General features: G+C 38.0%; 3 protein-coding genes, 1 long non-coding RNA gene and 1 pseudogene across 7 annotated transcripts; 2 read left to right on the forward strand and 3 right to left on the reverse strand.

Moving 5' to 3' along the window:
- The first annotated feature begins 865 nt into the window (after nucleotides 1-865).
- Nucleotides 866-2,276, forward strand: LOC107881580 (uncharacterized). Of its 2 annotated transcripts, none has more exons than XM_089041381.1 (3): nucleotides 866-1,450; nucleotides 1,574-1,820; nucleotides 1,932-2,276. In XM_089041381.1, the coding sequence occupies exons 1-3, from the start codon at nucleotides 1,167-1,169 to the stop codon at nucleotides 2,052-2,054; spliced, it is 654 nt and encodes a 217-aa protein (XP_088897507.1). In that variant the 5' UTR covers nucleotides 866-1,166; the 3' UTR covers nucleotides 2,055-2,276. The 2 variants fall into 2 exon arrangements, with proteins under 2 accessions (XP_088897507.1, XP_088897508.1); XM_089041382.1 differs by having other exon boundaries at nucleotides 873-1,438.
- A 3,885-nt stretch (nucleotides 2,277-6,161) lies between these two features.
- Nucleotides 6,162-8,080, reverse strand: LOC103338533 (transcription factor TCP14-like). Its single transcript, XM_089041532.1, has one exon. The coding sequence runs from the start codon at nucleotides 7,736-7,738 to the stop codon at nucleotides 6,491-6,493; it is 1,248 nt and encodes a 415-aa protein (XP_088897658.1). The 5' UTR covers nucleotides 7,739-8,080; the 3' UTR covers nucleotides 6,162-6,490.
- Nucleotides 8,081-13,413: 5,333 nt separating this feature from the next.
- Nucleotides 13,414-15,229, forward strand: LOC103338560 (cytochrome P450 98A2 pseudogene; annotated as a pseudogene).
- A 1,530-nt stretch (nucleotides 15,230-16,759) lies between these two features.
- LOC103338532 (NAP1-related protein 1) lies at nucleotides 16,760-21,261 on the reverse strand. The gene is made up of 10 exons (XM_008241745.3): nucleotides 21,036-21,261; nucleotides 19,330-19,452; nucleotides 19,188-19,238; nucleotides 18,858-18,929; nucleotides 18,631-18,741; nucleotides 18,485-18,546; nucleotides 18,307-18,370; nucleotides 18,119-18,175; nucleotides 17,961-18,005; nucleotides 16,760-17,191 (listed from the first exon to the last, which is right to left on the reverse strand). The coding sequence occupies exons 1-10, from the start codon at nucleotides 21,162-21,164 to the stop codon at nucleotides 17,108-17,110; spliced, it is 798 nt and encodes a 265-aa protein (XP_008239967.1). The 5' UTR covers nucleotides 21,165-21,261; the 3' UTR covers nucleotides 16,760-17,107.
- Nucleotides 21,262-23,105: 1,844 nt separating this feature from the next.
- LOC103338531 (uncharacterized) lies at nucleotides 23,106-26,392 on the reverse strand. 3 transcript variants are annotated; one of them, XR_001678206.2, is made up of 5 exons: nucleotides 26,072-26,392; nucleotides 25,445-25,604; nucleotides 24,815-24,848; nucleotides 23,821-24,709; nucleotides 23,106-23,433 (listed from the first exon to the last, which is right to left on the reverse strand). It is a non-coding gene; the product is annotated as an uncharacterized LOC103338531 (long non-coding RNA). The 3 variants fall into 3 exon arrangements; XR_016122322.1 differs by having other exon boundaries at nucleotides 23,106-24,709; nucleotides 26,072-26,370; XR_016122323.1 differs by lacking the exon at nucleotides 24,815-24,848 and having other exon boundaries at nucleotides 23,106-24,709; nucleotides 26,072-26,365.
- Between the last annotated feature and the right edge of the window lie 101 nt (nucleotides 26,393-26,493).

Raw genomic sequence — 26,493 nt, forward strand, 5'->3', positions numbered from 1 at the left:
TTGCTTACTCTTGCCCAGCTTAACTTGCTCTAAGATCGGATAGGTTTGGGCCAAGGGTTTGAAACCTTGAGTCAACCTGCAGCTCAACCCATTTGAGTTTTTCTAGGCCCAACCTAATTAAGCTCGTCTATGCCCAGACCACCCCGCCTATCAATATAATAAATAATAATAACAATAAATATAATACCCAATTAAATACTATACTTATTCATGCAATTTTCTCAATCTGTCTAAATTCTCAATCCTTTGGTGGTGATGGTCTCATTCCTTTATTCTCTTACATTTCAAGCTATAATTTTCTCAATCTCTCTAAATCCTGATTCCTTGGTGGTGGTGCTCTTATTCATTGGCGGTGGTGGTGCTCTCGTACCTTTGTAATAAAAAGTTATAAAAGATTTGTCAATGGGGTCTAGTCCAGTGAAAAAATGTATTGACTTGCAAACTAAAGGTCTCAAGTTCCAACGCTCATGGCATCATAGTTGTGTGTATTAAAAATCCTCATTTCCTGCAGTTTAGATCATTGCTTGATATTTGAAACTTCGGCTTGGCCTTATCTAGCTCTACAATTCAAAATTGCTCGTGAAGCTCCGCGAACCCAAACATTTCAAGCCGATCGGACGAACCCTATGTTTCACACACACTTCAAACTTTATTTTTGTAGTTTAATAGAATAAGAATGTTCTAAGCTTTTAGCCATTTCGAACTCTAAAAAACCAACTGTCATTAGATGATTCTATGAATTCTCCTGCTCATGCAGTGTTCAACTTAATCGCCTCCCCGAACAAGCTAAGTCAGCCTAACTTTGCACAAATGGATGGAACTACACAAGAACACAACAACAATTCCAATAAGAACCATGAAAACTTTGTTCTCCAAGTTTCAAAAACAAAGTTTAACCCAAAAAAAAAAAATCAAAAAGAAAGGAAAAGTTTACGCATGGTTTAGCCCGCCAACTAGAAGTGTCTTGAAATTTGAGGCGGAGACCGTACGTATAACAAGTCTGGCCTTCGGGGCACGAATTAAAACGCTAGATCCGTAGAAATGCTTTCTAACTCCCTTAAATCCCTAGTTCCCCTTTGCCTTGGAAATTTTCATACCCAACCCTAATCTCCCTTCTGCCACACGCATCATCCCCAACCCTAAATTCCCTTGTGCCCCAATTTATCATGGGGCGTCGGAAGAAACCCCAAGCTTCCAAGCTCACATCGGGTCAAGATGACGACCCCCATGACAACTTATCGGAGATCAGGAAAGCTTTAGTCGAAAATGCCGCCCTTCAAGCCCAACTGAAGAAGGAGCTTTGCCTGCTACGCGCCAGTGAACCCGAAACGAAGAGCCCAAATCCCACTGTGGTCGCTGGCAGTTCCAAGCGCAGGTCGTCGGCTCAAGGCTCCCTCAATATGTTGCCGGCTTCCTATGTGCTCGATCCTTGCCCAAGGTCAGTGACTTGGTGGGTTTCGTCTTCTTTATTATGCTCTGTTTCTCTCTGTAAAATTGTTGGTCTAAATCAGACGTGGAGGGTTTTGTATATATGTAATGTAACGTTTATAAGGTTTTTGATAATATGACTCAGTGAATGCGGGAAGAGTGTGGCTAGCATGAAGCAGCCAAAGCAAGCAGAAGAAACCAAGTGTGAGAGTGTGGCTAGCATAAAGCAGCCAAAGCAAGCAGAAGAAACCAAGTGTGAGAGTGTGGCTAGCATGAAGCAGCCAAAGCAAGCAGAGGCCAGCATGAAGCAGCCAAAGGAAGCAGAAGAAACCAAGTGTGAGAGTGTGGCCAGCATGAAGCAGCCAAAACAAGCAGAAGAAACCAAGTGTGAGGTAGGAACAAGCGTTTCTTGATGCCTAGTTGTATAAATGTGTATAAGTGTTTTTATTATTAACCTCTCTCAATCTTAGTTTCTCATAGTATACAATCGGTGTTTTTCGCAGGGAACAGTCAAGAAGAGATGCAAACCAATTGCAAAGCAGAGTTGGAAACCACCAATAACAGGAATGCCTTTTTGGCTCCAAGCACCTTTACCGGAAACAGAACTGTTGCCCAGAAGAAAATAATCTTGCTGAAGGAGGAAGCACTTCCTTTTACTCATTTCACTCTGTTAGACTGTTGCTGCTCTATCTGTTGAACTTGACTCTAAAAGTAAGTTCTGAATTACATTTGGGTTTTGATATTCCTTTTGCCCCTTGCTTGTTCTATTATACTGTAATTGTGGTCCTACTCTTCATCAAACACTTGAATGTTTTATGCAACAATTTTAAAGAATGTTTCATATATCATATATATATATTGAGAATGGTTTGCTACTTTAAAACATATTCAGGTTTTGAGTTTGACACAGAATTGCCTTTTGAGACAATCTGGCATTTGGGTATGTCTAATTTTGCCTTTTGAGACAAGCTATTTTTGACACAGAATCTCTTCGCAAATAGCATTTCAGTCCTGAATAATAGACAATGTATGTAGAAAACTCCTTTTGGTTAAATATACAGAAAACTCCTCTTGGTTAGCATACAGAGACCTAGACCTAGTGTTGTTACCAATTACTTGTACTTGTGCCCAACGTTGGGCCCCAAATATGTAACCCATTTCAAAGTGTGTTGGTGGGTTACCTTAAAAACATTTGGGCCCAATTTCAACTGTGCTGGTATTGGGCAACCAAAGCAGTAGACTAGTTTAGTAGATAACTCAATTTCAGAGGTTGAGCTAGGGGTCTGTTTGTTTGCTTGTAACTTTTTCATAATAATGCATCAGTTTTTGAATGTGCCTAGAAGGCTACACCACCAGTCAATTTCAATGAGCCAACCTCTCCCAACATGAGGCATCCAACTGGAGAAATCTAGTATCATCACAAGCATGACATTTAAGGGTGGATGTGGATGTGGTGGTGGGTCTTTTCATCCAATTTACCTGCTTTCCAACAAACAATCCATAGGCTAAAAGCCAGTAGCTAGGCAGGCACATGTGACAATGTCACTGTATATATTTCCATCATAGTTTTTTTTAATTTTTTTTTAATTTTTTTTTTTAAAAAACCGAGTCTAGGTGGAAGGGAGGGTTATAAGATTTTATGGGCCCGATCAAAGCCCCAAACCAAACAAATGAAATGAAATTATGAATGAAAATGGAGATTTTATGGGCCAAATTAGGGGAATAAGCTGATTGTTTATGTACTTATGGAGTAATAAACCCCAAGTGGAGGCAGGCTTGTTGGTTCAATCTGGAAGATTACATGCATGGCTTACAGGTTTAGGATGGTCTAATCATGCTATTTTTGGCTGCTGGGGGCCATTGGCTGTCCATAGGGATTTCATGTCCATGACCATGTGCATAGATTGTGTACGAACCAGACCAAGCTATATTTTGCGATGATGATATGACACAGATTTCCCACACAACGGCATCAAAGCTAGTAAATGCCAAAACACACTTGTCATGATCATCACTGCCTAATAATATATATGTAAATCTGCTACCATATGCCCTCATAGCCATGTGTGTTTGCCGTTAATTCTATGTACATGCTACGTATTCTCTTAAAATCATTATTATTCTGAAATTGTAGTGCTCTCTCTTGTACTATGTACGTGTCTATTTTTTCACTCGGCTCGCGTTATAGGATGTTTAAGCCTGGAGAGACGAGAATGAGAATCGAACTCTTAACATAAGTGTGGTGATAACCATTCTCAATACTGCTAAATTCATTTACATGTACTGGCTTATGAGCAGACCTAACCTACCATAAATTGGAGCAGCAAATTAATACATTTTTGCACATTAACCCTAACTGCTCGAACCATCCAACCACCCCATTGTTACCAGGCATGTACACCAAACCTATATTATATATCCTAGCAGCAAACTAATAATTTTCTGACCAAAAAACCTATATTTTATTAGTAATGCTACACTTATCACATTTTTATCTCATATTTCTATACCACGTGATGTGGCGTGTCCATTTTATATGTCATATCAATTAAATTAATGAAGTGTATTTTAATTAAAGCAATTGGAAAAATAAATACTGAAATAAATCATAAAAGAAAAGAAAATATTAAATAATTTTAATTGATGTGGATGTCCACTTCAGCTGCCACATAGGATGGTATAAAGATGTGGTATACAAATGTGGTAAGAGTAGCATTATATATTCATATATTGCCATTTTCAGAAATTTACAAGTACTAATAATAATATATATGGCAAATCCATTTACCTTTTTGACAAGAACCGGTTAATACTAATCGAAGGTTAAAGTAATATCTTGTGATATCCTTTTGTGTTGCATAGTTATAATTTTGGATAAATAACATTATGAACAGCAGACATTTATTCGATAGTATATAGATTATTATATTTAAAAAAAGATTTCAAACGCACGTATGTCTAATCTCTGTGTGCATACAACACTTAATCAGATTAGACTTTTATATTTGGCATATACCTGCATATTTAATACACGATAGCAACAAGTAATCACTTTACACTCGGTTTTTTTATACTTTATACAAAAAATTAGGATCACTAAGAATATAAATATATTAGCAACATCGATGGCCCACAATGAATTAGAGCACTACCAAGATTTGCATTGATCCCAATTACTCAAGACTCCAAAATTATGGGTAAGAGAGACCTTCATGAAATATGAATAGCACTATTTTCTTATTTTTGATCAATAACGTTATGATAGATGTGATAATGCTTTCACGTGATATAGTATTATTGGTTGGAAATAACAAAACAGTGATATCTCCGTTGCAACTAAGTTTTTCTACCTATATGTAGAGTACGGACCCAGTAAAAGAAAAAAAAACATGAAAACTTTCAAACGGGCAGCTAGTTTTCAATTTTCATAAATCCCAGAATTTTTCATATCTTTCTTTCTTTGAACGAGTTAATACAAATTAAACAAACCCTACCAGCCAGGGCACAAGTATTTAAGACATATGCACGATAGGACATTACTAGTTTTATATGCCATCTGCTCTTTTTCAAGGCCATTGACAATCGTCCCCTTGAGTTATTACGAATATAATCTTTAGCTTTAGGTATATATCAAACCATCAATTGGTGCAAGAGTATGGTCCTTGTAATATTTTGTTCATTTTTCTATTTGGGGATTTTGTTCTATAAGTTTTAAAGCATAAAATAATTTATCCACCCCTATAAAAAGAAAGGAAAATATATGCAGCATAATGCTGATTGGTTAAGAGGGGAGACAGTAACAAGTTGAGCCATGGGGGGCATATGAAACACCAGATTTCCACCATTTTTCCGATCCTCTAGTTGAAGGAAAAAAAAAAAAAGTATATCACGGAGATAACACTGTTTTTGTACTCCTAATCAATCACGTTCTGTCGCGAGTACATAATAATTCTTTCAGAATATAATTAATTAAGAATAGCAAAACAGTATTATATCCGTGAGATTCAAGTTCTTCTCTTCGTTAGTAGTTTGAGACCCAATCATTCAATGGTACCCAATCAAAAGGTAATTCCATCAAAATGAAGGGTCCAGATTGATTTAAGAGATGGTGGGCCATGATCCAGTAGAGTTATTAAATAAATTTAAAAGTCACCACCGATCCCCCTCAATGGTGTCAGCAACTGCACCATAAGGAAAAAAAAGAAAGAAAAAAAAAAGATAGAGGAATGATCCACCTGTTTGTCAGTGACGTTGTATATTGGTTTGGGCAATGACCAGCACCCTGACCCCACCACCTGAGCCAACACCTGGAACTGATAAGGTGTGGACCCTACCGTCCTATTACCCCCACCCCCTCTCTGAAAATCTTAATCATTGATGCAGTAAACCCTTTGAGATTCATGGCAGGAGAGAGCCATGTATATAGAATCAGAAGGATATCAAAAGGCTGTGAATTTTTTTTAATACCTACATTGCAGTATAAGTAACTCACTGTTTCATCCCTTTTCACTCCCCATTTAGCCTTCACTATACACATGAACACAAACTTGGTGGTGGCCTAGAGAGAGAAAGGGAGGAGAGAGAGAGCCCAATTGTTTTGTATGTTAGGTAGGAGACTTACCCATAGCATGCAAATAAGATCACTTTCACCAACACAATAAAAAGCAGAAAGTAAAACTTGCTTTTCATTGAAAAGAAAATGAAGGGGAAAAAGAAGAAGAAGAGAGGATTAATTGCACAAACAATGATGATCGTATACTGTGTGGTAAAAAAAAACTCCCAAAATGAGACTATTAATAGAGAGCAGCCAAAATAACCCATGTTAAAAATAAGTGTCTTCTTTTCTTCTCCAAACCCTAAAAAACTCTCTCATCCCGGCCATATCATATTAATCACACAAAAAAATTGGAATAAATAAAAATAAACCTCAGGAATTTTAAGAGCAATCAATCAAACCTCACGTGTGTTGTTACACAGCAAACTACTACACATGTGGGAAGAAATGACGACCACCACCGACGACGACAACGACGACGAACAACTGCTGACCATCCATCATCATCTATGAATGGTGACTAGTACTATCATGCCGATCGTCTCCCCCGTGGTGCGAATGGGACCCACTTGCTTGCTGGGACTCTGAAACACCCGTACTGGACATGTGCCGGTATGGGTTAAGCCCAGCGAGCATATTTAACTGCCCGTCACTCATGTTATCGCCGTCGTTACCTCCACCGCCTCCGCCAGAGCCTCCCAATTGTTGCTGACTAGGCAATAGGGTCATAGGAGCAGGAAAATTCATGAAATGTAACCCACCTGGCATGGTCCCTCTATACAACCCGCTGTTGTTGACCGAAGCTGGGAAAGTCCAAATAGGGTCTCCACTCATAACCTGGTTATTAGAATTCGCCACCATCCAAAAATTTGCCGGAATCTGGCTGTGGTGGTGGCTGGCCGGGACTGCCCCGGTGCTAGACTGCAACAAGTATCCTCCACCACCTCCACCGCCGCCCCCGCCCATTTGATTCAAGTCCTGCTCCGGCGGCCTCCGCTTCCTCCCTCCCATGCTCCCCTCCCCCGACGCCGTCTCCGAGAGATCCAACGACACCGTGTCGCGCAGCTCCTGCTTGGCCTGCAACATGGAGGCGTGCATGCTGTTGGTTTGAAAGTTTAGCAGAGTCGACGAGCTGTCCGAGGACGAGAGGCCGATGCCCTGAAAGAGGCTCCGGCGCTGGTTCTGGTGAACCGAGAAATTGGGGCTGTAATAAGAAGATCTTAACTGCGACGGCACCGACATGCTCGAGCCGGAGCTGCGGAGCGAGATGTTGAGCGATGTGAAATTGGCGGGGATTGTGCCGGTGCCCGTTGCGGCGATCACCGCTGGCTCGGCCTGCTGGAGAAGCCACTCGATGGTTTCTCCATCAGACTTGTGGCCGAGCTCGCGGGTGAGCTGGAAGACTCTTGCAGCGCAGAGGGCCGGCATTCGAATGCGACGGCCGCGTCCGTCGACTTTCGTGTGGCGGTCCTTGGTGGAGGTCCGCTTGGGAGGAGGCTTTTTGGAGGGCTCGGCGGAAGCTTGGAAAGTGGAGGTTGTTGTGGTGGTGGTGGTGATGGCGGTCGCAGGGTCCACAGTGGTGATGGCTAGAGAAGGGTAGGGGGAGGTCGAGTTAGAGCAGGAGGCGGCTTCTTGATCTAACTCCTTCTTTTCGAGCAGCTGGAAGGGGAAGTTTGGACGGTGGTGATGTTGCTGTTGTTGGTAGTGATGGTGGTGGTGGTGGTGGAGTTGATGATCTTGATCACCTCCTTCCATGATCGCATGGGAAAGAGAATTATGATCAGCTTGTGTGAAGGGTTTTATTATGAGAGGAGGAGAGAGAGAGAGAGAGAGAGAGAGGGGTCTTAATTTAGTAGTATAATTGGTTTTGGTGGGGCTCTCAGCTCAGCTCAGCTCAGCTCTCATCAGTCACTCACAGTGGTACTATATTTACAGGACTAGTCTGTATGTATATTTTTTTTGGAAGTCTCTCTTTGTTGTTGTTGTTGGGCTGGAAATTTGTATATGAGAAAATGGAGAAATTTGATTTTGATGATGTGTAGAGAGAGAGAGAGCTATGGACTAGTATGGAGAGAGAGGGAGAGAGAGAGAGAGAGAGAGAGAAGATAAGGGAGGGAGGAGGAGCTTTAAGCAACAAAGATAATGAGTGGGAATTATATGGGTGAGCTTTAAAAAGCAATTTTTTTTAGGAAAAGAAATTGCTTTGTTGTTGTGCTGAGCTTTTTCTCGCTTTCTTTTTATTTTATTTAATTTTATATAATTATATGTTCTGTCATTCTTTAGGAGGGAAAAATATCAGAATATCAATTATCAAATACACCCAAAGCCAAATAAAAAAACAATATGTGAATTTTAATTTTCAGGAGAAGGAGAGATGAGGAGGGAGAGGGAGGGAAGGGGTTCCCCTTTTTATTGTGGTTGGACAGCCCCTTTGGTTCAGACTCCACGTGAGGTGCTCTTTTTATCATTCAATCCATAAAGACAATGGTGGCCGAGGTGGGACCCAATCCCAAGTCAAAAAAAATTTAGAGACTTGGAAAAAAGGAAAGATTATAAAGTGGGTCCCTTCTCATTCAAGTAATCATTTCATTTTGCCTTTGGACCCCTTTGCCTTTCGCTCTGCACCTTTGCTATTTGTTGCTTGCCCTTACTGGCATGGGAGCAATGAAGGAACTTTGAGATCCCCTTCATCAACTCAACTAGTAAGTGAAAAACTACTACTCCCCTCCTCTTCCCTATTGGGCCTTCAATATTCATTGCCTCTCTGGCTTCTGGGTTTCCGGCCATCTACCATTACATTCTCCTGTTTTGGTTTGTTTTATAGCTCAAGTGGTTAAAAGAGCGTTTATTTTATAGCTCAAGTGGTTAAAAGAGCGTTCCCCCACGACAAGAGTTTTAGTCTCGCAATCGTATATATATATTTTGGTGAATTATTAGGGGAGATGATGGTGTTAAAAAGTTTTGGGTTATGGTGTTCCTTAATAGATGCTAATCAATGTGGGTGTTACCCTTTAGGACCCCCTTGGTAGCCGATGGCCCTGGATTCAGTACACGCCTTCCAAATTTAAAATGTACAAAATGTTGAATGTGTAATCATGATCATACAGGGCTACTGGTTTATGTGCAGGCTGCAGGCCCATCTAAAATCATTTTGGTTTCGCTAAGGAATCTGTTAAGGTTTGTTTACATCTTTGCTGGTCCATACATCCCACTCATTTGAGCAATCTACTTAATTAATTAGTTTAACAAACAACCCTATTGGTTTTCTTTTGTTCATTTACATCATTAATTACACTTAAAACACTTGAAGAAAGAATATCCTGTGCTTCACTGAGCTCTTGGCTGGACTTGCCTAGTATCTGAAATTGAAGTGCCAACTTGAAATTGATTGGATGCTTTGTTGAGTACCACAGCTAATGTGGTCTGCTCCACATCCAACATTGCTCATGTGGCACTGATGTGATATACTTACTTTGGCTGGTTGATGGTATTTTTGTCTTTTGCAATCTTAAACTGAACATGTGGCAGAACCTGATTTGATGGTTTGAGCAAAGAAAACTAGATCAAGGGAGGGAGATGTTGATGAGCCATATTGCCATAAAAGAAGATCAAAGAAGCAAGTCCTAATAATCTTTATATAGCTGGTCAGAATTAGTCATGATCTTTTGTCCAGTAGCAATTTAGAACAGAGATAAGGACTAGCATTTAGACAATTGCTTTGCTTGACCTGATTGTCACAACCACTGTTGATTTTCTATGCCTTTTTCTTCTTCTTTTTCTTTCAGATGAATGATTTGTGATGCCTCAGTAATAATAATCTTTATTAACTTTGTAGGGCCAGTTCGTTGTAGGTTTTTTTAATATTAAGTGATATTAAGGGAGATGAAATTCAAATACAGAACTTCAAATACATGAACAAAATATTCTTAACTATTCAAGTTACAAGCCCCTTACCGATCAGTTTGATATTCGCATAACCTATCACCATATGTATATATACATACCAGTCTAGCTCTTTGTTTATATAATTATATGTTTAAATCGTACAGAATGTCTTAACCATATTAGCACCTGGCTAGCTTAGCTATTTCAATCCCACTAGTACAATAACTTATTTTAATGGCTTGAACCAAATCTAATGGGGGCTCCAGTTGAACAAGTCCATTGAAGCGTGTGGCATCATCTCATTGGGGGTGGCAGGGCTCTTCTGTACATGACGGAATTGTGGGGTTACTGTCGAGAAATGTGAACCAGGAATTAGCAAGTGCTGCCTTTTTTTGAGACCACATGTCTTGCCACTTATGTAATGCCATTGAAGGAGACAGCTTACCATCTATCTATTCATCTCTGCTCTTGTTAATATCTTTTCCACCTACAATTTTTGATAGGCAATTTCTGGATGTTAAAGTTTTGATACCCTTCCTCACGTTCAAAACCAAATGGAAAATTCCACTCACTATATTTATCTATACAGCTAACCCTAATACATTATTAAGGTTATAATTGGGTGTGTTTAGCAGAGTCATTATGTTCTAAATTTCTAATACTGGTTTAGCTGTTGTGTGATTAGCACATAATCATGTGCATAGCAGCAGCTTTGCAAACAATACTAGGCCTCTGCTAAAACTGAACCCACTAAGCCATTTTCCCAAAAAACCTGTTACAAAAGTTGGTTTTGTTTGGGCTTCTGTTGGGTTTTCATGTTCTTTTTCAGGTTCAATCAATGTCGAGGGCTTACATTTGGTAGGATCCATACGATTATCATTATTTGAGTTCATTGCTGCTGATAATGCTCTTGATCAATCAAATGGTTGGTTCATTGGGAACCAGCTTAGCCAAAACTTGTTCTGCTAAACCAAAACATTAACCTAAGATTCTACGACTTGTTTGGTGGGCAAAGAAAAAGAAAACCTAAAACTTCTCAATTTGGAACCACGAAAAATATAAAAGTTGGGTTTGGTTTGGTTTAGAGGAATAGACAGTTGGAATCTTTGCCTTCATGTAGGGCTGGAAGTTGCATTGGAATATTTTGAAAACAGAGGGAGTTGAGTCACATCACTTTCTCAACTTTTTGTCTGCCTCTATTCTGGGCTCAGTGACTTCAGCCTCTCTCCATAAAAGAAAGAAAAGAAAAAAAGCCCTTTGGGATCCCTTCTGTGATCCACACCTTCCCTTTTCTTCATCTACACTGCAAATTGCAATGCATGCATTTCCCACTAGCCTGCCTTGTTTTCTATGTTGCTTAGCTATAGATTGCTCATCATCACTATTCACTTTCCTTTGAGAAATGTGAAGAATCATGAGCATATCCTTTATGCCCATGTTTAAAATCTGCTTTTTATTACAAGATCTTTGTGTTCAATTCACAACACAATTTGTCACATATTTATATATGTTTCTGTAATTTGTAATTATGATTTTGCAGATTCTAATTCATTAATGGAGAGAGTGAAAAATGAAATATTCTCAAGCTCTCAGCAATGCAAACCTGGTGTTTATTCCTATATTAGCATAGATAAGACTTGAGAAGAAGATTAATGAGTTATAAGGGTTCATCTACAGTACGAATTCCCATTGAATGCAAGCGCGATTTAGTGACTTGATATTAATCTATTTCTTAGTAGTCAAAGATGAACTATCAATTTAACGACTACAACTGCGTGTACATGCAAATTCACGGATGAGGAAAAATTCCTTATTTAGTGATATACTATATAATATAAAAAACATGATTTAAAAGAGTACTACTCCGCTAAAAGATGTATCACTTTCTAAACTTGAAAAACTTTAGTTAAGCCACTCATTATAAGAAGCAAGTAAGGATACGATTGCACCTAATTAATTCAAGAACTCTATATTCAAATGTGAAGATAACTAGGTATATATTCTCCCACACAATAGTGCTTGCCTCAACAAGAAAATATGATCGAACAAAAGATGAGAAGTACACCATACTGGGATTTTGAGATGGATGTTACTTTTGCTGGACCAATGAAAAAAGTCAGTTTAGACGACTTTTGCTGTCGTGCAAGTTGATAAAATCCACGAGGACACTGAAAATCTTATCCCCAAAAACTTAGAGAAGTCCAATCAGAACACAGCAGCTAAGCATGAAAAGACAATGAACCAATGACACTAAATAAATGTATCTGCATTGGACAATGGACATGTGAGAGAGGCTCAGCTCAACACATGCTGTAATTCTGGCTTTCAATAAATCAAATTCCTTTGTTTTTCTTTGTGGTTTTTTTTTTGCCACCAAGTCTCTGAATTAAAGAAAATTCCAAATTTAGCTAACTACCATCACAAGGATCACTGTAGACAGTGACTGAGCATCGATCTGCTTTCCCAAATTTACATTTGTTCGCAGGTTGTAATTAATTAAGTTGGAATAATAACCTACGGATCATTGGAGTATGAGGTCCACACATGCATGCACTGGCTTAGATAAGCTTAAGAAGCTTCCATTTGTCCCTTTTTTATATAAAAAAAAGTATAATTAATTTCACGTTTTTCTACAACTCTTCTCTGATGTAAATTGCAATTGGTCTTTTTCTTTTTATACGAACGATATTGAGGATGAGGTGTTTTAACAGATACTGTCAAAGTGTTATAAAGGGTTCGAACTTGAAACTACTGGTATGCAAATTAATTTTATTTTTCATTGAGTTAGACCGCTTATCTAATCTAATTTGTCTTAAGTTATACATTAAGTGTGTGAGTAAAACAAGATTAAAATAGAAAAAGTATTGCCTTGAAGAATAACAAAATCTCTTATCCTAATTTGCACTTACTTTTATAGTGCTCGACCTAAGATTTGATTTGAAAACAATCTTACTTTTACACCTCATATCTTTGTTCTTTTCAGTAAAAATAAAAAATAAAAAAAAGATCCATTGAACCTTTTTCACCCCTTTATTCCAAGCCCCTTTTTCTAGATGAAGACTACAAGAATCATATAGACCTAGCTTCCAGGAAATTATATATCCAGCCTAACAATTAAATGCCGTAGAGTGACGCCTTCAAATTATTATTTGCTTAAACCATTTGAGTTATATATATACATTACTTTTGCCTTTCCTTTCTGGATGTAATGAAAAGGAAAAGATATTTTTGAAAAGAAAAAATACGAAAAAGGAAAAAGGGTTTCATTGTCCACAAATATCACTGCATCATAGTGAGGGTCCGAATCTTATTTGAGGGACTTCTTGTAAGACTTACTCTACATTGTATTTTAATGATTAACCGTACATCATGTATTATATGCACTTCCTTTTGTTTAGCTGCTGCAAGAGAAGCATTTAACTTAACGGCTCAACAAAACATTAAGCATTCACCACATTAATTGGAAGATGATAATCGCATGACATGAGGTTTTGTTACAAAAAGAATGCTTGATATAGTGAGAGACACATCTACTCTTCTACAATTACAAAGCTCAAAAATGCAATCTCAAGTACCCTTTTCTACAACGGATCTTGTTCTATTGCCCATCTCAACAATTCTCATCTTCGTAGCTTGCAAACTCCACAACCGTCTAAGATTTAAGCTTCCTCCAGGACCCTACCCATGGCCTATCATTGGGAACCTCCACAACCTGGGAGCCGTTAGATCTCGGTGTTTTTTTGAGTTGTCACAAGTTTATGGTCCAATCGTATCGGTGTGGTTGGGTTCAAGTTTGCACATAGTAGTTTCAAACCCTGAATTGGCAAAGCAAGTGCTCAAAGACAATGATGAGCAGTTAGCACATAGGCACAGGACTTGGTCTAGTTCTAGGATCACAAAAAATGGTAAGGACCTTATATGGGCAGATTATGGTCCTCACTACATAAAGCTTAGGAAGATTTGTATGCTTGAGCTTTTATCTCCTAAGAGTCTTGAGACTTTTAGACACGTTAGAGAAGATGAAGTTAGAGCCATGATAGAGTCCATTTTCAAAGATTGTAGCAAGTCTCAAGATTATAGAAAATGTCTAGTGGTCAGAAAATACTTGAGATCAGTGGCATTCAACATTATCACAATGCTATTGTTTGGAAAGCGGTTTGAGAATGAAGTGGGTGAGCTAAACCAGCAAGGGTTGGAAATTGTGGCAATTCTGGCTAAGGAAAGAAAGCTTGGTGCATATCTACCTATTTTTGAAGAGAATTGGTGGCTCAGATGGGTTTTGTGGTTTCAAAGTACAGTGCAATTTCCAGACATTTGGCAAGGAAAGAGAAATTCACACAAGCAATCAAGGAGGAGCATATGCTTGAGAGTAAGTCTAACGGCGCTGGTGTTGTCAAGCAGCATTTTTTGGGTGCATTGCTTGGTGATCAAGAAAAATATGAACTCACTGAGGATAGTGTTGAAGGATTACTTTGGGATATGATCACTGCAGGCACGGACACAATTGCTATCTCGGTTGAATGGGCCTTGGCGCAGTTGATCAAGAACCCGAGGGTGCAACGAAAGTCCCAAGAGGAGCTTGATCGCGTAATTGGGCTGGACCGCACGATGACAGAATCCGATATTTCAAGCCTTCCTTACCTAAAATGTGTAGCCAAGGAGGCACTGAGGCTGCACCCTCCAACCCCACTAATGCTACCTCACAAGGCCAATGCCAGAGTCAAGATTGGTGGGTATGATATCCCCAAGGGAACCACAGTTCATGTAAATGTTTGGGCCGTAGGGCGTGATCCGAAAGCATGGCCCAACCCAGTTGATTTTCGACCCGAAAGGTTCATTGAAGAAGACATTGATGCAAAGGGTCATAATTTTCAGCTTCTACCATTTGGTGCAGGAAGGCGTGTGTGCCCAGCAGCACAACTAGGCACCAATTTGGTCACCTACATGCTGGGGCAACTTTTGCATAGCTTTTGTTGGACATTGCCTGAAGGGATCCAGCCCAAGGATATTGACACGTCAGAGGGCCCAGGATTGGTGAGCTATATGCAGACCCCTCTACAAGGGGTCCCAAATTTGAGATTGCCACCACACTTGTACAAGCAGTCCCAAGATTGATATCAACCATGTGTTCAGCTCTAAATTCCTAGACACAGTAACTCTTGATTCTACTTCCAACAATCTGAACCCAGTAAAAAATAAAGAGTAGAAAGCATGTTAAACTTAAGAATATCATGCCTATGAATTTATAATACTTTCATGGTTTCAGAAACAGCTTCCGAGATTAGTTGTACAAACCTTTTTTTATGTTCTTTTTCTTGCAGAGTATGAATTCGTCTAAAATTTGATGAGAATTTATCTGAAGTACAGATTTCTTTAGAGGTTGGATTTAGTAAACTTGACACAGTCACACCAAATAATTACTTTTTCTCACAACGTATATTGCAAATAATATCCAAGTCTATCTGCTCAAATACATAAAGAAAAGGAATTAACACATGCATTTTGGAGTTCCTTGAAGTACATGATGACTGAAGGGTCAAACAACAATTCAAGTTACCGAAAGCCTAAAAGGACTTCCATCTACAGCATAACAAGAAGAACAAACATCCATGCCCAGTCCAGATATAGAACAGTATATCAAGTTTATATATAGCTAGCACATTCGAAAACTCAACCCTACCAAAAAATTGTATGTTGCTGACAAGGGTTTCTCACGGTTGAGGTTGGTGATTCAAATCCAAACAATCCAATGTGGACAATAGCAAATTGGAAAGCTGACAAGAAAAAGTTTTTTTCTGAGCTGCGTTACATAATGCAGAGCCTCAACGTTTGAACCACAGACACAGAGCCATTATACAAACAAGACCATCTAATATTCCAACATAAATCCAAAAAAAAATGTTGGCAAATGAACACTGCTAAAACGTACAACTCAACATAGTTGGAGAAGGTTTTACCTAAAGTTACGGAAAGTTTGGTGCTCTGAAGCTTCTGATGCTAAGAAAAATGATATGTTTAAGGATGATATATGCTCTGAAGTTTCTGGTGCTCCGAAGTTTCTGTTTGCTTAATATTATGATATTGGTAATTTATAATCTGTCGTGGCATATTGTTCTTCCCATGAATATGCTGATGCTGATATTTTTTATACAATAACCAAATTACAAAATCTACATAACAAAAACCAAAAGGACATGGAAAGTCGAATAAAATACCATTGAAATAGAGCTACAGTTGGTGTTTTTACGACTTTCTAACTATGCAATTGTCTATGGTTCTCAATTATTGCAATGTTGGATTGCACTGGTGCAATGAAGTTTAATCAGATTCTTCCTGACTTACCAATGACCCTTGGTGTTTTAGAAGAACTAAAAAGGACTACAAAAAAACAGACAACAACAACCACATTTTCAGCTTTTATGTAACAGACTCGCGTTGTGTCGACAGTTTTTGGTCTTTTACCACGATTTTGGTGGTTTTAATGACGACTTTTGTGCTCCTTTTTTGAAAAGTGACTTTAGCAGCGGATAAAACCGTCGCTAGGCGTTGCTATAACATGCTATTGCCGCTGGATAGAAAACCGCCGCTAAAAACGTGATGAAAGTTTAAAGGTTCCCCGCCCCTTTGGACTTGGGAACTCTGAGAAGCGAAAAGTAAAACAAATTAATGGAAAACCTACTTTTCTCTATATTTATGTCTAGTACGAGCACAAAGCCTGTTAAAAACATCAGGCGTCACTGTTTATCTACTCTGAATTAAAACTCTGCCAAGCATTCATGGTTTCCAAGACCAGCAGAAACCTTTTCCTGTTCTTTTTCTGGCAGAGTAAGAATTTCTCTAAAAATTGATACCCGATAATGAAAATCCCTACTAGTAGAGTCAACCATAAAATGATGCCAATGAGCTTTCAACTCCATAATACCATATATCCTCATTCATGTCATTTAGAAACAAAAGAAAGCCAAGACCCTTATAATATTGTCATTCTAGAGACCTGCATATCAGGGAGAAGCCACAAAAATAACCCCATTGTAACAGAGAAACGCCATGAAACAAGAACCAGTGACTGGCTTATGAGAGCAGTCAAGTGCCTAGATGGCAGGACGCTGTCAAGAAAGAGTTATGATGGTCATCCCCCTGTCACCTTAGACTTCACTTATCGACTACTGTAGACCACTTTACACAAGCTGTTAACAACGCAGCAAATGCCAAAAGATTTGAAGACCCAGACAAATGTTCTCACTTTCCATCATCCTCATCACCGTCTTCATCATCTTCTTGGTCATCGTCATCTTCTTCAGAGTCATCATCCTCATTCTTTCCCTGTCAATAGGCAAACCTCAAGAATTAAGACAAGGGAATTTCCTGCTAAAATTTCTATGAGATTTGTAACAGATAGATAAGGGCAGCATATGAGCGAGGTTCAGATGAAAGCAAGTAAATAACCACATATATTCAACTAATAAAATTATTTGCAAGGGTGCAAGTTATCTCCATTCTCAAGTCAATAACAAGCTCCTTGCATTTAAGTTCATCTAACCACAAGAATTGCACAAAAACCATCAATTTACATATGCCTCCAGGTAATACAACACTACATGTATGAACTAGGACTCAAAAGGAAACATACACACATGAATGTAGCAATGCAGGAATTGTGAAATACAATATCGGTCATAGCAGCTCACTGAAAGTAGTCAATTCACTTTGTACAAGGATGCCAAACACAACAAGTATAGATGCCACAAGCCTATCCTAGACCACTAACTACTTTAAGAAGCAAAAGTCCTGAACCTGATGGAATCCTGTATATGAGGTTCAATTCAATTTGAACATATCTTATTATATTAAAGTAAGTCGTGGCGATGGATAATAATGATCCAAGTCATGCAATTGTGAAAATAACAATAACAATTTTCTTTTTTAAATCACACAGCAGTACTTAATATCCGGCCTCAGCATCTTCTTGTATACCACAAATTTTAAGGCGTTAGAAAGTACAGATTTAAGGTTTGGATTTAGTAGAAAGGTTATCCATGTTTAGAGTATTTTTACTCTGCTTGACAGATAAACCAAAAGGATCTGTATTTACCTCTTCATCAGCCTCTTCATCATCGAAATCCTCATCATCAGCCTCCTATGTCAAAGAGGTCATGAACTCATTAGAAAATTAGGCAAACAGTAAATGCTTCTAAGAAATAATTAGACTTATGCTTATGTAATAGGGAAATAAGGTAAAAGAGGAGTTACATGGTTGAAATAAGTAAGAGGATTGGGCCACAGATCCTCCTTAATAACCTCCGCAATCTGCAGTATGAAGGGAAAGTCACAAAAGCCTCCATATAAGAGTAAGAAGAACTAAGGAAAGATTGTCTGGGTCAATATTGAGATTGATACGAAGCACTTGTTACCATCTTCAAATGCAAAAAGAAACTAACCTCGTCATGGATCTCATCGTCCAAAATATCTTTCTGTTGACTATCACTAAACCAGCTAAAGAAGCTACATGAAAACAATAAAATAGCGTGAGGATTGGAATTCCAGTCAATTTGAAATAAGCATACAGAAGGATAACGTAATTCTAGAGGTCCATTCTAACAGATCTGGATAACCAACCTTTCCTCAGCCTGAGGTCGCTTGTTCCCTTTCTTGTCATGATTAACTCCATTAGGTATGCCCTTCACATATTAGGTACACAGCAAGTTAAAATACCCCGAATTGACAGGCAGACATAAATTGAATACAAGACAAAAATCTTATACCATTCCCTCTTTCCACTTTATTGATGTGGCAGAAACTTTTGTTACTTCATCAAGGAAAGTAAAGGTCTTCGTAAGCTTTGCATCTTCAAAATAAGGATTGGGGCTGAAATGCTGTACATTAAATAACAAAATTGAGTTAATCTCAAATATTCAATAATTGAAACATAACATGTAACACACCCAAATGCAATTCAAAGATAAAACGGCAAAGGAAAGGAGAAACTCACAAAAGTAATGGCGTAACCAGACTTCACATCCTTAAAATCCTCCACTTCCAGAGAAGTTAGATGCTTGAAAATCTATGAAAGGAAAAGGAAAAATGAACCCAGACATAATAGAAAAGATTGACGAAACAAGAAGCCAATTTGAAATATTACATGGAAACAATATCAATGATTTCATTGATTATGGAAGATAAGGTAGGGAATGTAAGTAACTGATTATGCAATTCAATGATCATCAACAGATATTTATTATTTGCAGAGTAATAAAAAAATAGTTATAAAGAGAAAGATGCACTAATTAATTTCTGGCGCATATGGGAACAAATACGAAACCTTTTGATCATCTTCGGTCAAAAGTTCACCAAGCGCAGGATGACTCAGGAACTGTAGATTAAGGAGCAAGTCAATTAATTGGGAAAAAAAGTCAACATCATAAATTCTTCCATTCAGATATAAATAAGGATAGATAACTAACAGCAGTTAACCAAAAATCGGGAATGGACTTGATGATATCATTTCGTTTATCATAGACCGGCTTGCGTATCTCGTTATACTTCTGCTCCACTTCCAGGACTTTATCACTGGCTTCCTCATTGATCTATAAAACATTCAAAAGAAAACAAAAAAATCCAATGAAAACAGTTGGTCCGTTGCAAATTTGCAATAATACATAAATTGAATATCAGTACAAGTTCGTGTGCAAAAAATTCTTAATACGTGAACCATAGAAGTTTAACTAACTAGTTTTAGAACTTAAAAAGTGACTTCCATCACATTCATATTTATAAAATGCCCAGCCTACAAACAAGGCCACAAAGTGGAAATGTAGCGTGGTTTCCATACTATCAGGCTCCGTTCAGTTAACCAGTTGAGAAACGACAAGAAAAGAAAACGACTAAACTTCCTAACTTTCGGTTGTTTGGTTATTAATTAACAAGAAAATGACAAGGAACAGAAAAGGAAGAAAAATAACTCTATTTTGCTTATGGAGATGATAGCTTGTGCACCTACATCACTCAGCTCACGTGCAACCTTGGCTCGTCATGTTATGGAAATTGGAGTTATTTCTGGGCTAGTTATCAAGAGCCAGCAACTGGCTGCCGGATCCCGTCCCGCAACTAGGACAATGTTACTTAGCCCCGTTCATGTTTGGTGCAAGAACCTCGAATAGTGAGCTGTTATACACTTTTTAAATGATGTCAAGGTTTTATTCGATTTTGCCTCTTTAACTTCTTTTCAAAGTAGGCAAGATTTCAATAGGTCTCGTCCAACCAAAGCTACCAAAATTGTATATTCTTCTCTTTCCTTTCCCATCAATTTTTTCATGCAAAGGTGGAACCAAGAATTTCCACACGGGTGTGCTAAAAACTTTTTTTTCCTTGTGAGTTGCTCGGATGGAATGAGCCAATTTTTTCTAAGCGGGGTGGGCCAACTTCCACTAAGTGGGTGAATTTCCTAAAAATTAGCACCAAGTTTTCAGTTTTCCAAAAACTTGTACGGGGCTGCAGCTCACACTAGCCTAAGTATGGTTCTGCCAAATCAAACACACGAAAACAGTAAACTTCATGTTCTCTTCCTTTCTCTATTTTTTTTCCCTCTAGTTGAAATAAACCAGACCTATGGAAGGTCAAACAAAGGAGAAAATTTAATTACCAAAAGCAGCAATTCAAACTTCACAAAATGAAACACATCAGAGTTGACAGTTGCATCAATTATACCGAGTATCCAGTGTGTTACAACAAACAACAAAATGAAGCACGGGGCTGCTGCCTACGGATGCCTATATAATGGAGCGCCCCTCAATGGTTTAAAAAAAAATGGAAATGTTGTTGCTCTAATAAGCTAAGGCACTGATTTTCTACCGAAACCAAGCACACCTTCAGATCCTTTTATGGCTTTAGGCTTTTATCAAAGCCATAAATCATTCCCTCCTATCGGTTAATTTCCTACATCCTCATAATAAAATTAAATTGCACTGCAACTCATGCATGGGCTGAAAAAATTGAATTCAATGCGCCTACCTGAGCAAGTTAATAATTCAAGAGCAATAAGAACACGAAAAGCTCTGAATGGGCAGATAATTCCCAAAGAAAACTTCAGAAAAAAACCCTTATTTTGCCTCAATTGTACAGGGAACAAGGGTACAATAATCTAATGCGCAGATAGGTATAGAGGTACAACCTTTTCGAGCTCGTCTTGGACCTCCTGCAACTTTTCGATGGAAAGGACGAGCTTCTCGTCGATGTGGTCCGAGTTATCATCTTCGGCTTTCTCTGAAAGCTTCAGCTTCTTGCCCTTATCAGCCACCATCTTCAACTTCCCTTCTGATGCTCCTCTAAAACCCTACCGCTCCCTCTGTCTCGCTCTTATTAGGCTTTCCGAAATGAAGGTGCGAATGCATAGAGAGAGAACAAAAGGGGTAGGGTTTTGGGGAGTGTATAATCTGCTACGGCGATCGAAAGTATAGTACCGACATTAAACCAGTCATCTCTTGACATGTAATAATTTTTTTTTAAAGAAAGGTAGATCGTTGACCAGCCTGTAGAAGCAATTTGGGCCAGGCCAAATGTTTTAAAACTCTACCATCTTTTCTTTTATCCGCGGCCCATTCTAAATCTTTTTAGCACTTTTTTAATATACAAAATTATGTTGATTTTGGAATTAAATATCTATCGAAAAGAAAAATCTTCAAAGCGTTTTGTTTGTTACCATTGCGTTAAAAAATTAATGGGCCAGGAATTTATGCTTTAGATTATATATATTAGTAAGCTTATTTTTATTATAGCATAAGTGCATTGATAATTGTGTTACGGTCACACCAAATAATTACTCGTTCACGTGAGAAATCTACTTTTGGGAAAACCGAGTGTATATGCTCAAATGCATAGAGTAAAAGGAATGAACACCTGCATTTTGGAGTTCCCATGATGGCTGAAGGGTCAGACAACAATTCAAGTTGTTAAGACCAACACTGAAAGCCTAAAAGGACATCCATCTACATCATAACAACAAGAACAAAAGATCCATGTCCAGATATAGAAAAGAGCACTCAAATACATATCAAGTTTTATATACAGCTAGCACAGCACATTCGAAACTTAACAACCCAACCAACAAGTTTGTATGTCTGAGCACACAAGGGTTTCTCATATGGTTGAGGTTGTCTGGTTGGGGCACATGCAGACAGAGTAAATAAAGGCATCCTATACATCCCATAAATATTGAAAACCTTGATTTTCCATTGTGTTTCCCACAATATTTGCTTAAAAGGAAAGCAAATGTTTTCATAGCTTTGCTTTTGTGTCACCGAGTGAATTAGTGTCTTTCTTTAGTGAAAATTAAAAATTGCTGATTTCAGCTGCAACAAGTTGCAATGGTTGCATCTGGCTGGAAGAATATAGACTAGAGTTCCAGTCTTTTCATGTTAGCTCATGCTTTGACTTTGATGTCTTCCAAATATCCTCAAATGTCAAGCAAAAATTTCCTTTTCTTTTTCAATTTGTTGCTGTTCGTAGGCCATTCGAAGCCAAACAATCTAATTGGGAGAATAACAAATTGGAAAGCTTACCACAAAAAGTGTTTCTGAGCTGTGTTACCTAATAATGCAGAGCATTCACGTTTGAACCACAGAAGCAGAGCCATTATGCAAGCAAGCCCATCTAATTTTCCAACATTAATCCGAAAATACATATTGGCAAATGAACACTGATAAAACGCATTGGAGTTTTTACCTAAAAATACATAAAGTTTGGTGCTTTTAAGTTTCTGAAGCTGAGAAGAATGATATGTTTAAGAACTACATAAGTCCTTAAAAATACAACACAGTTGGAGTTTTTACGACCTTAACTTTGCAATTCTATATGGTTCTCAATCATTGCAAATGTTGGATTGCATTGGAGTGATGAAGTTTAATCAGATTCTATGTGACTTACCAATATCCCTTTGTATTTTAGAGGAAGTAAAACGAACGCCTACATAAAACAGAAACAAAGCCACCATTTTCAGCGCATATGTAAACAGTTTCTTTATATTGTGACGGTTTTTATTCTTTAGTCCCGGTTTTGGGGCTTTTAGTGACGAGTTTTTTGCTCTTTCCCAGTAGAGTGGATTTAGCAGCGGTAAAAACCGTCGCTAGCTGTTGCTATAGCACCTTATAGTAGCGAATACAAAAACCGCGGCTAAAAAGTCGGACGACATTTTAATTCGCCACCCACTTCCAAAACTAGTGGTTCCGGGAAGTGCAAAAGAAAATGCAATACCAAAAACCTCCTCCTCAATATCATTATATGTCTAACATATTACATATTACAAGAAAACATTATTAAAAGTCTTGTCCAAATTATTTTTTGGATTCATGATAATTCCCCAGTATTTCCTCCACTGACATGCTAGCAACTTCTTGCGTGTTGTCATTGCTCAATCCTTCATTGAAATGATCTCTGAGAAAATTCAATAGCCGTAAAGTGAAGAGCTGAAGCTAGACTAAACTCTCCAATCCTGGGAATGCTACCTCTGAACATCCCCTATGCATCATCAGCCATCTATATGCAACAAATTGCATGCAACCAGCCATTCCTACCTAAATTTCACAACATTAGATAGAAACTGAAAAACAACTTTGCTATCACCTCTGACTTTCATCCAATGAGTAATAGATCCATAGAAAAATTCAAGACATGCATGCGAGGCCCATGCCGAATATACCAGGGGAAAAATGCTCTCTAAAATTCCCTTCCCCATCTTGGTAAACATGTTATAGGATTAGTGTCAATGCAAAATTTCCAAAGTATATTTTCTGACTATAGCCCGACCACTTTGTTGCCAAGATTTAAAATGGTATGTTATCTGGTGATGAAATTTAACCAAAATGGTGGGAGATGGCACATTGATAAAACAAACAGGAATAGAATTGCAGAAAACCCCTCGATGATTATATAAAGGATAAACAGTGTTAATATCTGCGCACCTATGTGATCAGTGTGGACGTGCACAACAGCTGACACGTTCCTTCAACTCTAATTGATGAATGTTATGGACCTTATCAAGGATTGTCAAATTCCATCAAATATGAAAAGTAGTCATACATATACTATATATGAAAATTGAAAAGAAATTGGAAAACAAGCCTAGATTCTTTGAAGAGTATAAGAAAGATCAAGAATTAACATTTCCTGCAGATCACCTAATAGGTTGCAACTGCAATATTAAAATAATTCGTGTGACACAGCAATGAATCGGCTACTAATTGTACTCAAAGAGTCTTTAGATGTACTACAGTAGAAGATGCTTTGGGGTGACCCAGAAGCCTTGCAAATGAAGTATGAAGAATAGCTGCATCATACCGCAGGAGATAATAGCTACAACCATAAGATACTCAACGAAAAGAAGCTATTTACTCTCAGTCTACCACTACTATTGCATAACACACCAATGAGGGCAGACCATGAAGATGAAATCCAGGATGCAACAACAATGAGTTTCATATCAGAAAGAATGAAATAACTTGGAAAATGGCACATTGATAAAACAGCTATAGAATTGTAAAAAACCACTCAATGAATTATAAGGATAACTGGTGTTTGTCTCTGTGCACCTATGTGATCAGTATTGACACGCCCAACAGCTGACTGCATACAAGTGCCAAGCCTTGTTCAGGTGAAATTAAGTACACTAACATCACAATACAGCATGTGAGCTTGCAGCAAATTTAGTCCTACACTGACAACTGAAATTCATCTGAAAATAACGATAAAAGTATCCAAAAAACAGAATTGATACCTCAAGGTCTTACCCTGCAGTTGAAATCTTATTTTGATCACATGATCACATCTAACGGAGTGGCAAGATATGCATGCCTGGACAAGATAATGCAAGTATAAATCACCCTACAGGAAATACTGAAATGAATTATAGAACTATGAATAGAACAAAGTAGGACAAAGTATAAGCAAGGTACATACCACCAATGATCAAAATATGGTACGTCTGAATTTTCTGTTTTGGGACAAAATAAAACAATAAACTAGTGAGGCCAGGGAGGATGCATGTTCAGAAGTTGCAATCCTATGTTCCTTGTGTTTCAAACCAAATGACGTAAAGGCCAAAAGAAAAGGGTAAGACATACAAACTATTGCTATTTATGGTAAAACTGGATTGTTCATGGTACGACCTCAAACTAAGAAATTCTTTTTTTTCTTCATTTTCTTTTCCTCATAAGAAACACAAATCTTATTAATCAAAGAAGAGTTGCAAGGAGGACGAATGAGATGTCCATCTAAAATCCTGTGAACATCCTCAATCCTAAACATCAAGTACAATCAAGTGAAAACAACTATGTGGATGATACACACCAGTTGTTCTAAGGAGGCCAATAGTCTTAGATTAAATACTATTCATTGCCTAATTCCAATCCTAATGAAGAACATAGAGAAGAGGGAAGGAGGAGGAGAGAACACCATACATTTGGATACAAGGCTTCATAGGTAAGATATGCAAAGACTTTAGCAAGAAAATAGAAGGCCAAAACTTGGAAATTTAGTTTCTTACATAGAATTTAAATAAATTTAAATGCCATCCATATCATTACATACCAAACGTTTGAGCTTCACCCATTAGCCATGAATATTACATCTACAACATCTTTAGCATGGCTCCAAATACGCGTATTTATGGTCTCAACAGGATGCATCATTCCTTCCCTATATGCCACAACAATAGCTCCCCACACAAATTCCCTCCAAAGTACATTGACTGATTAAAAAATCAATTAATAACTTCCCACAAGTCCATAAATATTTACAATTCTTCCATGCAAAACATTACAAACACAGAACCATAATTTTTTTTTAATATACAAATTGGCATATGCAATTACACATTCACTAAATATCAAAAACCTTGATTTCTTTTTTTTTTTCCCAACAATATTTTTTCACAAAGAAACAGAATATTTATCACTTAAGAATTTTATAAAAAAAAACATAAAAATTGAGGTTTTCTTCCGCTTCAAATTCCAAACATGGAGAGTCAAACTTATAAAAGTCAATGGTTGCAATTTGCAAGAAGATTAAAGTTTCATTCTTTCATTGTAATTGCTTGATATCTTCCAACCACCCTATTATGTCAGAATCAAAATTTCAATTAAAAAAAATATCGCTATTTCTATGCCATAATATCCATCTAATTGAAGTGGAAAAATCCAGAATTCGAGGGCTTACCAGTGACAAAAGATAACGAATTGTGAGCTCCCATTTGAGAGGAGTGAGAAAGCGTACTCCTAAGTTCAACGTCGATCAGAACGAACAGTATGGCCTCCGGCTGGTTTTTCTTTTCTCTTGGGTCAAATGGGCCTCTGGTTTTGGGGATTAGTTTTGGATCGTTGGATGGGGAAAGAGGAAATAAAAAAAATGTGGAACTAAACAAAAATACAACGTACACAAAGACAAAGTCAAGACTACCCCTACTGTTCTTTGTATTCCGATAGGGAAGACACGACATCGTCTTAGTGATTTTCTTTTTTGCCGTCAGAAATCTGCAATGTCACGACCTCAGTTGTTTGGAAATGCTCTGTCATTTTAGAGGATCTAGCGTTTACCATGCTTACAATATTTAGAGTTGAAAGCATGAAATTATATTTGAA

This window comes from Prunus mume, linkage group LG7 (assembly GCF_029339155.1).
Source record: "Prunus mume cultivar Tortuosa linkage group LG7, ASM2933915v1, whole genome shotgun sequence".
Classification (NCBI taxonomy): Eukaryota; Viridiplantae; Streptophyta; class Magnoliopsida; order Rosales; family Rosaceae; genus Prunus; species Prunus mume.

What these genes read in the sequence shown, in the direction of transcription:
- LOC107881580 (XM_089041381.1), top strand. Translation starts at nt 1,167, where the DNA reads ATGGGGCGTCGGAAGAAACCCCAAGCTTCCAAGCTCACATCGGGTCAA. An exon ending in TGCCCAAGGTCAGTGACTTG is followed by an intron (nt 1,451 to 1,573) that starts GTGGGTTTCGTC and finishes AATATGACTCAG; the next exon opens with TGAATGCGGGAAGAGTGTGG. An exon ending in CAGAAGAAACCAAGTGTGAG is followed by an intron (nt 1,821 to 1,931) that starts GTAGGAACAAGC and finishes TGTTTTTCGCAG; the next exon opens with GGAACAGTCAAGAAGAGATG.
- LOC103338532 (XM_008241745.3), bottom strand. Translation starts at nt 21,164, where the DNA reads ATGGTGGCTGATAAGGGCAAGAAGCTGAAGCTTTCAGAGAAAGCCGAA. An exon ending in CGACCTCAGGCTGAGGAAAG is followed by an intron (nt 18,371 to 18,484) that starts GTTGGTTATCCA and finishes GTTTTCATGTAG; the next exon opens with CTTCTTTAGCTGGTTTAGTG. An exon ending in ACGATGAGATCCATGACGAG is followed by an intron (nt 18,176 to 18,306) that starts GTTAGTTTCTTT and finishes TTCATACTGCAG; the next exon opens with ATTGCGGAGGTTATTAAGGA.
- LOC103338533 (XM_089041532.1), bottom strand. Translation starts at nt 7,738, where the DNA reads ATGGAAGGAGGTGATCAAGATCATCAACTCCACCACCACCACCACCAT.